The 12,694-nt window shown below is 56.5% G+C and overlaps 1 protein-coding gene across 1 annotated transcript in view; it reads left to right on the plus strand.

Annotated features, from left to right (window-relative positions):
• Positions 1-12,598: 12,598 nt before the first annotated feature.
• Positions 12,599-12,694, plus strand: part of ARHGAP23 (Rho GTPase activating protein 23) — a 69,317-nt gene continuing 69,221 nt past the window's right edge. The window contains exon 1 of the mRNA XM_052657556.1: positions 12,599-12,661. Within this exon, the coding sequence (XP_052513516.1) occupies positions 12,599-12,661 (63 nt within the window). The remainder of the gene's footprint in view (positions 12,662-12,694) is intronic.

A 12,694-nucleotide genomic window follows, 5' to 3' on the forward strand; every position in this document is an offset into this window, starting at 1 on the left:
GGAGAGGGGAGAGGAGGTTGTGGGTGGGTAGGACTCTGGGGATCGTGGTGGGAGCAGGTGGTGGGAGCAGGTGGAGCTGGCTGAGTTGTTGGGCTTTTCCTGCCACCTAGTGGCTGCTCTGGGCTAGGCCACCCAGCTGTCCCCTTGGGTCCGGGCGATGGTGGGGGGAGGTTGGGCTAAGATATCCTGAACACAGTTTCAGCAATCCTCTTCTGCTGCCCCCATTTAATATGCACTGTCCCCTTGGGGACCCTGGCCAGTGACCCATCCTCCCCATGGCCCTGGAGGATGGGACAAGCCCCTTTTCTCCAGGTGGAAGAGGGGGAAACTTTGTTCTCTTGGCTCCCAACACAGTGGGGAGCTGAGGCAGACACCCAGCGAGGTTGGGGAGGCACCCTCCCACCCCACCCCCACCCCCACTGGCTTGATGGTTGCTGATGGTACAACTGCCCCAGGGGGATGCCAAGCCCCAGGGTCTTCTGGCACTGGGGACCCAGACCTGGATCACTGTCTGCCTTGGGTTTTTCTTTAATTCTATAAACATGTACTACTTTGTGCAGGGCCTGGGTGAGATTCTCCTGGGTGAGATTCTTCCCGTCCCACATTCTCTGGAGGATTCTGCCCTTTGTCTCTAGGTAGGAAGGGGACCCTGAGACTTGCAGCCCCAGGCCTGCTGGTGAAGGGCCCAGTGGGGGCTTCCAAGTCAGCTTGGTGTCTGGGGCTCTTGTCATCTCCCGCCCCTTGTGGGCTGATGTCCTTGTTGCATCATGTCTGCCTCCTGCATTGAAGGCAGCTGTGACTCTTTGGGGCGGAGTCTGACCCTGGGTGTGGGGCTTCAGGAGGCAGCCAGGAGCCACAGGAAGGAGTCACATGTTGGGCAGGGAACCAGAGTCCAGCATCCATAGGGCCCTTGCATCTGCCCTGCTGCTCCTGCTCTCCCCTCGCCCCCAACTTTTCCCTCTCAGGGCCTTGTAGCCTCAGCTGCACCAGGCCACGATTGCATCATTCTTGGCTTTGTTTGCAGAGCAGCAGGTGGAGGAGCGAGGCCCCTAGCCCCGCGCCCCCGCCCCCCTTCCCTCTCATCGCCTGCTCTCTCCTGGGTACTCCTCCTCCTTCCTCTCGTCTCAGGCCCCTGGCACCCGGGGATGGTCTGCCTTACCTGGTGACTCTCAGTTCCCTTTCCACTCCTTCTGCTCCCCAGGGAGCCCTGGAGGCTGCTGAGGCAAAGAGAAGGAGGCTAGGGGGCAGGGATCAGCACCAGGCTGGAAACCGCAGCTGAAGGCAGGTGCCACCTTCAAAAGGAGCGCCTGGTTGTAGACAGCATTTGGCCTCCCAGAACTTGGGAACAAGGTCAAAAATTGTCACTGGCTGAACTAAGGCTAATAATAATTGACATGAGATAAATTCATTCAGCTCTTTGTAGACGGTACTTAACTTTTATTGATCATTTATGGGGCCTTCAGGGGACCGGGCATTTTATACTCCCATCTCATGTAATCTTTCATCGACCCCATGATGTGGAAACTGGAGCTCAGAGAGGCGAGATTACCTGCTCAAGATCACAGGGCTGCTGAAGAGCAGCCCCGGGACTGGAATCTCGGTCTGCTTCCCCTGAGCCTGACTTCTCAATGAGATGGAAAGGAGGGCACTGACCAGACTTGGACATTTTTTTTTACCCCCTAAAAGGAGGTTTTGGCCCAAGACACTCTTCAAGAGATAAGACTGTTCTCTTCTTAATCTTATGAAGCAGATAAAATAAGACAACCTCAGTTAGGCCCCGATCCCCATCCACCGCCCCGCCCTGAGGTACTGCTGTTGTTGAAGGTTCTGAACCATGTCCAGTGTAGAATCAGGAATCAGTAGGAGCTTGTCAGAGATCCAGCCTGCCAGACAACAGGGAGGCCTGCACATGTGGACCTCGCAGGCTGGGGCAGAGACAGCTGAGCAGTATCATCCCTTCCCTTCTGTGCACTGGGATTCTCTGTGAAGCTTCCTGTAGTGCTCAGGGTGCATTGATAAAATAGCTTTGGTGTCTAGCAATCTAGACACCATGACTTTGGCCAGTAGAAGTCCACTCTTTAGGGCCAGATCAGCATCTTAGGGGACAGACAGTTCTCAACCTTGCAAAGCCCAAGCCCAGAACTTAGGCCTGGCCAAGCAACAGTTGTTTCAGAGGCCAGCATGGGCAGTTGCTGCCGAAGGGCCATCTCCTCCACCTCGCAGTTTTTACTTCCAGTGGCTACTCCAGGCCTGAAAGAGAACCAGAGGGCTCTGGGAAGAATGGAGCCTGCCTTCCACAGCCTAGAGCCCAGCTCCACCACAGCCTGGGAGAGGCCAGATCAGGATCCGGGCAGTATGCTTCTCTGTCTCCCATCTCTTTATCCCAAGACAGACTCCATTTGAAGGGACAAAGGGCCTCATTGACCCCATAGCCTTGTGACCTCACCAAGTCTGTCCCTCCCTTCCCCTGGCAGCCGGCAGGGCACTCACTGTGGTAGCAGACAGGGCCACGAGGCCGCTGAGAGGGCACGGCTGGGAAGCCAAGAGAGTCTGCTGCCAGCTGGGTGGGGCAGACTGGGAGTGTGTGGGTAGTGCCCCCCAGGTCCCCAAAAGGAGGGGTGGCTGGGGATGAAGTTCTGCCGGGACTCCTGGCTGCAGTCCCAGGAGCAAAGCAGCAAATGCTCTGCAGGGCCAAAGCATGGGAGGGCAGGGGGAGTCCAACCCCAGCCCCAAACTGGGCTGCCCGGGGGGCTCAGGGCCTCCCCAGCCTGCATTCCTGAATTCCTCCCCCTAGCATGCCCCCTACACCCGGCCTATAAAGCCCCCTTTGTCTGGGCCCACTGAAGATCTTAACTCTCCCCATCTCAGCTTCCAGCCCTCTGCTCCCTCACCCCCTGGTGCTAACAAAGAGGCCAGGGTGCAGTGGGAAGCCTGCAATCCCCTTCATGCCTCCCGGCACTGGCCCAGGGGTGTTGGACAACCAGCCCCTGGACACCAATGCCCCAGCCCCACTGCCCACCTCAGGGCAGATTAATTCCCACCCCTGTCCACCCGGGACTCCACACTCCTGTCCTGGGCAGCATGCCTGCCTCTCACATGCCTGCGCATGTGATAACCCCTTGGTGTGGCCCTGCCCTCACAGGGGCAGGACAGAGGGGCAGCAGGCAGTCATGAGCCACCCCTGATGGGGTAGGAGGGTCTCAGTGTGGGAGGCAGTCTTTTTGCCACCTCCTTGGCTTTCACCAGAGTTGGTGGCTCCACTGTCCACAATGCAGGTTCCCAACTGGCATCTGGAGCTTCAGATGACCCTTCTTTGGCAGTAGACAAACAGTTCAGCTCCTCCTTCTGCTTGGCACATGCCTGGGGCAGGGAACACGGTAGGCGACAGGAATTTCCATTCCTGTTCCCCACACCCACCCAAGGGCCTCAGAACACGTGTGAAGAGAGGCAATAGGGAGTGGCCTCTCCCCATCAGCTCCTGACCTCCTGGGGTCACAGGACTCAGACCTCTGCTCATCAGGGTGGGGCCTCCCTGTGGTCCAGGCTCTATCTCTCTGGCCGGGTCTTGGGCAATCACAGTGGTCTGAGCCAGGGGTCAGCTCTGTCATCAAGCTGCTTGTGACCTTGGGCCAGCCCCTCCGAGGCTTCTGTAAAATAAGGGGTGGGGCCCTTCCGACTCTGATAACCTCAGAAATGAGGAGAGGGGCTTCTGTAGGAGGCGATCTTCTCTGGACTAACAGTGCCCCCAGGACAGGCAGAACAGGAGAAGCTGGCAGGGATGCGCCCCTGGATGTGTGAGGAGTGTGTGTGTGTGTGTGTGGTGTGTAAGGTGTGTGTGCGTGTGTGTGCGCGCGCGCGCGGCGCCTCTACCCGCGGGTGGGGTGTGGAGGGAGGGGCGGGCGGGGCGGGGCCTGTGGGCGGGGCCTGAGTGGCGGACTCCGGGCGCTCCTCGCGCGCGGCGGCGGCCGGGTGCGGTGCGGCACCACTGACTGGGCGCATGGAGGGGCCGCCGCCCACTGCGCCCCACCGGGCTGGCGCGGCGAGGACTGCATAGCTGGCAACAGCATGGAGCAGGTCAGCGGGTGCGGGGCCCGGGGCTCGGGTGCGTGTCTGGGGGGGGAAGGGCGGGGTGCGGGAGGACTGACTGAGGGTGGGCGCCCTGAGAAGGACACGGCGGGAGGGGTTTGGGGCTTTGGAGCTCCGGGCGGGGCCAGAGCTCTGGGGAGGGGATAGGGCTGGTGTGACATAGAGCTGGTGCGCGCGCGCACACGCACACGCACACGCACACACGAGTACTCTCCCACCACTGACACAGAGGGAGGCGCTCACCTAGGGCTCACACGCTCCCTCGCTCCCCATCCTTGCTCCAGGAGAACGTTTAGAAGCTCCCCTCCCACTCGATAAGGTCCTGGCCCCTACCAGGATCCTAGCAAGCTCTGCATAATAAGGAGTGGCAGAGGTGGGGATGGCTCTCCCAGGGCATGTAACTACCGCTGACCCTCCCGACCTTGTCCCTTCCCCACCGTGGGACCTCACGATACAACCATCCCCTCCTCCCTTGCACATCAAGGGGCTTCTCCCTGCCAGGCTCCCCCTCCAGTCCCAGTTACAGCAGCTGCAGCAGCTGCCGCCACCATTTCATGGCAGTGAAAAGATGGGGTGGGCTGGGCAGCTTGTCTACATGCCCCCCAAATATAGACAAGCTGCCCCAGCCAGGCCCTGGGTGGCTTCCTTTCACACAGTCTCCATCAGAGGGGTCCCAGTGATGGCCTCCTTAGGTCAGAGCACCTCACTCCCTCCACAGAGCTCAGTAAATCCTGGACAAGAGGGGCTGTCCCCTTAGGTGGGTGGGAGGGCCCCTCTATCCTGACTTGCTGTCCCCAGTTCTAAGAGGGGCAGCATCCTGAGGTGGGCTGGAGGGAGGGGGCTGCCTTGCTCCCTTCCTGGTCACAACTCAGTGAGAGGTCTTGGGGTGGGGTCTGGAGTGGAAAGGTTTTCTGTTTCTGCGTGTGCCTTTACATGTCCACGCTCCCAGGCTCAGCTTAAAGCTGTGTCTGGGGCCTGGGCTCTGAGACCCCTCCCCTCTGTGGCAGAGGGGCTCTTGAGTTGCCTGTGACGGTGGTGAGAAGGGGCGCGGAGGGGTGGAGGGTGATGAGTCAGGGGATGGGGTGATCCTCAGTTCTGGGGGTTGGAGGGAGACTCTGAGGAGTCATGAAGGGCTCTCCGCATCTTCCCTGGGCTGGGCGTTATGTGTGGGGAGGGCTGTGGGCTGGTCTAGTCTCCAGGCCTGCTGGGCATCTTGGCTGTTAATTTAAATCGCCCGTGGCAGCTCCCTGGAGCACCAGGCCTGGCAGGGATTCATCATTCTCTGCTGTTGTCATTACTGACTCTACCTTCAACTCCACTCTGAGCACAAAAAAGCAGGGGTTGGGGGACAGGACTAAGTGCCCCTGAATTGCTCGCATTAAAATAGTTAAATTTATGTTATGTGAATTTCATCTCCATTTCTTTTTTTTTAAAGAAAGGAGAGCTAAGGCTAGGGAACACCACTGCTTTCTGCCTGGAGGACCCTAAACACATCTCAATGGGCCTGTAGCTCAGTCTGAGGCGCTCCTCCATTCGCCTTTTGTACGTCTTCTGGGGGTCAGCTGCTTTCCTTTCCCAGAGGCACAGCCTGGCTCTCCTGTGCCCTGGCATTATGGAAGGGAGGACAGAACATGGAGGAGAGTCAGGACATCAAAGAGGCACTGGGAACTCTTGGATATCTGTCCTCTCCGGGCTGCCGTGAAATCCCTGCCAGCTGTGCTGAGGGGTGGCTTTCCAGTCCTTTCTAGGTGTCCTAAAACAGCCCTGTTGAGAAGCGCAGCAGGCAGCCTGTCCCCTGGACCGTGACACACCCTCCCCTCGACACCCCACAAGGGGACTCTGACGATCAACACAACCGTGGAGGTGCCCATGCTGATGTCAGCGCCTGGAGGCAGCCACGGCCCTGCCAGCCCTGTGGGTGTTGCCAGCTTCCTGAATGTGTCAGAAGCATGAGGTGTATGGGGTGCTTCTGAAATCAGAGCTTCTTTCACCACCCCAGGGGAAGCTCCTATTTTAAGTTTCCCATGTGCGGAGCCCTCTTGTAAAGCAAAGAATCCTTTTATAGTGCAAGGACCGCCCTGATGTGTCTGTTTGGTATGTGTGGATTTTGGCATGGAGGGTTTCCTTAAAGGGGAGCATGCCTGGAATCTCTCACAGGGGCTGGAATGGCCGGGTGGAGTGAGTGCCAGGACAGAGGGGTTTGCCCCTCTGTGGTCAGTGCCCTGCCCCTCTTTTTCTCCATTTAATTCCCCTCACTCCTTCCCCAGGCTGGCTCGGTGCCAGACAGAAGAGAGGGAAGCAGCTGCCGGGGATTTCCAGAGCTTCCAGGGGGAGGTGGGAGCCACCCCTCCCCACCTCCTTTCACTGCTCCCCTCTGTTCCTCTCCTCCCGCCATCTCTTCCCTGCTTCTACATTCCCCTCCTCTCTCCTCTTCTCACCACCCCTCATCCTCCCAGAAGGGCAGAGAGACTGGGAGGAGAGTGGAGCAAACCCTGCTCCATGCAGGGATGTGCATGGGCCAGGTAGTGTGAGGCAGGGTCCAGGTGGCGTGTGGCAGAAGCAGGGATGCAGGCCAGTTGCTGGCAGCAGTTAAAAGCCCTCACCCAGAACCATGAATTTAGCATCCTGGAGCTAAAAGGGACAACCTGGCCTAGCTCCTCCCAGAGGTATCGTGCTTGGTGGAAAGAGTAAGGGCTCAGCGTCAGACTTCAGCAATTTATTTACGCTCTCTGAGCCTGTTTCTTCATTATAGAGTGAAGCTAATAATACCTACCTTATAGTGTTGTCATGGGGAGTCATGTTGGTAAAGAAATAATATTTGCAAAGAGCTTTACACATAGTAGGTGCTCAACATACTTTAACTCCATTCCTCTCCATCTTGGCGTTTTCAGGCCCCTGCTAGGTGATGTCACAGTCTTCATCAGTTGTCTCTTAGCCTTGCACACCCACTCACACACACACAGTCCTCACCACCAGGCCAACTGCATGGTATCATGCAGTGGAGAGCCTGTGGGGCTGAGACCCCAGCCCAGGGCCAAACTATGACATAGGTTTTCCAACATGATTCCCTGGGGGAGGTGCTGCCAGTTGAGAGTGGCAGGGGTGGGCGTCTTTTGACTACCCCCGACCTGATACTAGGGTTCACAGAGTGTGGCTTGCTTGCCCTGCTGCCGGCCCAGGGAAGCAGCCACCTCTCTCTCCACCAGGGTCAGAGGTCCTGGACCTCTGGACTGGGGCCCCAGCTGTTTGGCAGGTTGCCAATGCCTCTCAGCCCTCGCCTGGCCAGAGGGCTGTACCTCCCTTCTCAAGGAGTTTCAGATAATGGGATCCCTCTTGTCCAGGATTCCTCAGGGACCTGGCAGCAGGGATGAGGGTGAGGACTGGCATGGACTCGAGTGGACTGAGGCCCTACCCTACACCGTTCAAGGGACTTGATGAGGTCTGAGGTCCCTTCTCCGGGATGCCTGGGGCTCTGCCAGAGCTGGGTCCCCCACCCTTCCCCAGCTCTCAAGCCTTCAGGCCTCCTTTCCCTGAGACCTGTCTGTTACCTGTCAAGGTCTAAGCCAAGCGCAACCTCACAAGGCCCCTGCCTTCTCCCCTCATTATGGAAGCCTCCCTCTGTTTTTGTCCAGTGCTGTCTGTAGCACCATCCCAGCAACCTTTGCTGTGCTTGTTGCCCTCCCTGGAAAATGAGCTCTTTGAGGACAAGCACATCACCTGGTCCATTCCCTGCTACCCCACACAGCAGTTTGCATGTAGCCGGAGCTCAGTAAATGTCTTTGAACTTGTCTGGACTGGGCCACCACCTTCTTTTTTTTTTTTATTAATATTTTTTATTTATTTGGCTGTGCCAGGATCTTCATTGCAGCATGCAGGGTCTTTAGTTGTGGTATGCAGACTCTTAATTTGTGGCATGAGGGATCTATTAATAATAGTTCCCCCATCAGCGATTGAACTTGGACCCCTTGCATTGGGAGCTCTGAGTCTTAGCCACTGGACCACCAGGGAGGTCCTATGGGCCACTCACTACCTTGGGGATGAAAATTTAGGTGGGCATGAGTTGCTTCAAGGGAACAAGCAGAAAACCTGGGGGCTGAAAGCCAGAGGAACAGGTCAGCTCTCTCTTCAGCCCTTCCTTCTGGTCCTGCGCTCCTGCCCTTCTCCACCAGGGGGTGCTCTCTCCCCTTCCGTGGAAAGGCCAGAAGCTGTAGCCAGGTGTATGGTCATCACGCCTATAACCCCTATGCCCATAACCCCTATGGTCATCACCCCTATAGTCTTCCACTCATTGCTTTGATTCTTTATCAAATGTGAGCTCTCAGTTGGAGATTGGTGGAGAAGGCCTATTGTTTTCATCTACAGAGGGTGAAACTAAGGCTCAGAGTATGTACTTTTCTTCAAAGACATTCAGCTACTATGTGGGCAGGATGGGAACTTAAATGTGCTCTTGGTTAGGGTCTCCTTGATGACACCATAAAACCCCGCAACGGCTCCTAGGCCAGGCCTGATCCTGGCCCTGGAATGCTCTGGTCTGGGGACTCCCTGTCATCCCCCGCCATGCTCCTCTCCTAGCCCGACCGGGGTCTGGGGAAGGCAGGTTCTTCCCCTGGCAGGACGCTGGGTTCCTTTTCCTCTACTCCACTTATCACCCCCTCAGGCTCTCTCTCCCTTGGCTCCTGCTCCCCAACCAAAAAGCCTGCTCAAGTGCCCACCCCCCCACCGGAATTGGAGCTGTGCCTCAACCCCACTCATCTGTGCTCTCCCCTGTCCCTTCCTGCTGACTCTCTCAGTGGCCCAATTCCATTTCTTCACCCTTGATGCTCTTCCTGACTGCTCTGGCCTCCGCCCCGCCTGTCCCCTGCTCACCAGCTCTCTCTCCTCAATCCTTCTTGCTGCCTCTTCCTTCCTGCCAGCCCTGAAAGGTGGGTGCTCCTCGGGTCCCATTCCACATCTCACCTCCTCTCTGCAGTGTCCCTGGAGAATCCAAACCTCACTCCTGATCCACGAATGACTTCCAAAGCCATGTCTCTAGCTCAGGCCTCTCTTCAGGGAGAAGGACCCAGGGTTCAAGCTGCCAATCACTACCCCACCAGCAGCACAGCCTGTATGTTAAGTGTGTAGACTTGAGCCCAAATGGTGTGTGTTAATCGCCCAGTTGTGTCCAGCTCTTGTGACACCATGGACTGTAGCCTACCAGGCTCCTCTGTCCATGGAATTCTCCAAGCAAGAATATTAGAGTAGGGAGCCCAAATGCCTGGGTTCAAATCCTGAGTGGCCTCGGGTAAGATGCTCAAGTTCTCTGGGCCTCAGTTTCCTTATCTGTAAATGAAGATTATAATACCTATTTCATAGACCCTTTATAAGGCTGAATTGAAATAATATATACAAAGGATTACTTAGCCCAGCGCCTGGCATGTCCCCTCTCCCTGAGAACACTCTAGACACCTAATATCTCATACTCTGAGCCATAAAACTTGGAGTTGTTCTGAAGTGTAATGAAAGTTGCTCAGTCATGTCCAACTCTTTACAGTCCATGGAATTCTCCAGGCGAGAATACTGGAGTGGGTAGCCGTTCCCTTCTCCAGGGGATCTTCCCGACCCAGGGATTGAACTCAGGTCTCCTGCATTGCAGGCAGATTCTTTATCAGCTGAGCCACAGGGGAGCCTACTGGGAGTTGTTCTAGACTCTTCCATTTCCTTTCCATAATACTTAGTTGGTTAACAAGATCCGGGGGCCTCTGATGATTGGTGCCCCCTGCCCAGGTGCAGGGCCCTCCCGTCTGATCCCTTACCTCTGGCTCCTTACTGCCGCCCCCCACACCCACCTCTGTTCTTTCCCACATCATGCTACAGAGGCCCTAGCACATCTCTGCTTAAATCCCTGCCACAAGCTAGGCTGGAGTCTAAGTGCCTCAGGCCCAGTCACTCCACGGTGACATCCCCACCCACATTTCCTTCCTCATCCCTCCGTGCTTCCTGCCCACGAACCTTCCACTTGGCTCCAGCCACACTGCTGGAGTCTGCTTTCTCCTGCCTCCCTGCTTTTGTCCACAATCTTCTTTCTTCCCATGGCCCACCCCACCCTGTCCCATCCATGACACCCTCTAAAGATCATGGCCGCTTGCTTCTGGAAGCCTTCCTCTGCTTCTGCAGCCTTCCTCTCTTGGGATCTCACACTAGAGTCAGGATTGGTAAGACCAGGACTCCTAAAGGGAAGGAGCCAAGCCTACCTCCTATCCCCAGGGGCCACCTCCACTCTCCTACCGCAAGGTATATTAGGACTCCCAATAAACATTTGTGAAGGAAAGAAGCTGAGTGGGCTTAGAGAGGAATTTAGAAAGGGAGGAGTATAAAGAGGATCCTCAGTGAGGGGCACCCTCCATCCCGTGTTGGACTTTATTGCCCTATTCCCCAGAGAGTGTGCCAGGAATAGAGTGGACTCCGGGGAGCATGGTGGGATGCAGGTAATGGGATACAGATGTCAGAGGGGATGGGGAACTGAGGTGAAAAGGAAAGATGAGAGAGATGCAGGAGAAGATGGATGGGGGTGCAGGTCAAGGTGCAGGAAGAGGTGGGAGGGGCAGCAGGGTGGGGGAAGAGTGCACTTTCTGGGAAGCGGAGAGGGTGGGGGAGGAGAGCGCAGTGCATTGTGGAGAGAGGAATTGCCTGCCGGCCAGTGTGAGCTCATTTCCTCTCACCACCTCCTGCAGTGTCTGAGGGCATGAGGCTCTGGAAAAAGTGAGTCAGGGGTACCCCAGGGGCCACCCTCCCCCCTTCCCCACACCCTCAGTCCAGTCTGGATCTCAGATGCCACTGCTCCCCCCCTTACACAGACAACCCATTTGTTTTGAGAGGGAAGAACCCCTGAGCCAGGCTTGGACTGTTGGAGCTTCAGGGCAGAAAGTCAGACAGAGAGACCTGGTTGAAGACTAAGCCAGAGAATACAGGTGGTGTGATGGGTTACAGTTAGATAGCAGGAAAGACTGCTCAGAAGTGGAGCATAATTCCGGCTTCATACGACCTTGATGAAGAGAGGTGAGGAAGGAAGAGGAGTCATTAACTGCCCCTCCACCATTACAAGAGCATCCTTTTCTACTGACTTTCAGAGAATTTAAAATAAAACATAAAGACTTAACAAGTCAATATCTCCTTCCTCAGGCTTATAGGAGTAGGGGTGGTCTAGACGGTGTCTGGACAACACTGTCCCCCATAGGATCCGAGTCCTTTATCCTGAGGATCTAGGACTTGAGGCTGATCGGCTCTCAGGAGTCAGAGTGATGATGGTACAGCAAACAGGTTTCATGAGGCTCCTTGCCCCAGAGGGGGTGGGACATTTCAGTAGGCAGAGTTGGCTTTCCCGCTTTCATTGCCTTCTTCATCCAAATCATATTCCTATTTATCTGTGACCTCTGCCTTCCTTTCTTCACAATCTGGGTGAAGAAATACAGGAGCCCTTTAGAACTACAAGAAGGCAAGGGGAAGAGGTAAGCATAGGCTGTAAAATAAAAGGAGGTACGAAGGATGTTGTTAGACAGCAGAAGTAACATTCCAGCAGAAGCTAAAGACTGGGAGACTGTCCCTTCCAGGATCATCAGGGGATGGGCTGCTTGGGGGCAGGGAAGTGAGAAATGGACTCAGGACCCTGGTTTGTTCATTGGGCCCAGCTCAGAATGAGGCTGGGAAAGGAGGCTGTGGGAGCTTGTGACTGGAAGGCCTGGAGGGCCTCTGCTTTTATTGTCACCCACTGCAGAGTGGGTCTGTGAGCTGTCTAAAGGCGTGAGCCACAGGCTGGCTGGGTGGGGGTGTGAAGCTCTGCTTCTCTCTTATACCTTCCTCTCCCCTGCCTGCCTGAGCTGAGACTGGGAAGGGAGTCCTAGATTGAGGAACATAAAAACTGAAAGCTCCCGTTACCCTCACCCCCTCCCCCTCCTCCATCTCTGCCCTTGTCTCAAGTGCCATGCGTCTCTTAATGGAAGGCTCCCTAAGTCTTTTTTCTGCCTCTCCCTCTCTTCCGACCTGAGTCTCTTCATCCTTGTCTCTGATTTTCTCTGCCTCTCTCTATCTCTGTCTGGTCTCTGCCTCTCTCCTGCTGTCTGAATCTCTGCGTCTCTGTTTCTGATCCTCTCTGCCTGGCTTTGTTTCTCTCTGCTTCCCTTTCCGTTTCTTCCTCCCTGCCTCCCTCTCGCGGTGCTAGCTAGTCCGGTGTTCTGTGCCCGCATCCTCTTTGCTTGCCTGCCTGGATCGTCTTTTCTGGGCTGGGCCAGCCCAAACTGTCTCCCTGAGACCGTCTCTCTGCCGCTGGCTCTGTCAGCGACAACCCCGACCTCAGCCCTGCGGTACGCGTCTGTAACCCAGCAAGAGGCAGAGGGTGCGCCCCGTCTGGCGCGCAGGGGGCGGGGCGAAGACACACCCCACCCTCCGCGTTCGACCCCGCCCCTTCGGTCCCGCCCCTCCCGGGTCCCTGCCTGCGCCCCCAGCAGTGCCCTGGCCACAGAGCCTCCCCTGCCGCCCGATGAATGGAGTCGCCTTCTGCCTGGTCGGGATCCCGCCTCGCCCGGAGCCCCGGCCCCCCAAGGTGAGGGCGCTGATCTAGGAAAGGGGGCGGATC

Source organism: Budorcas taxicolor, chromosome 19, assembly GCF_023091745.1.
Source record: "Budorcas taxicolor isolate Tak-1 chromosome 19, Takin1.1, whole genome shotgun sequence".
Classification (NCBI taxonomy): Eukaryota; Metazoa; Chordata; class Mammalia; order Artiodactyla; family Bovidae; genus Budorcas; species Budorcas taxicolor.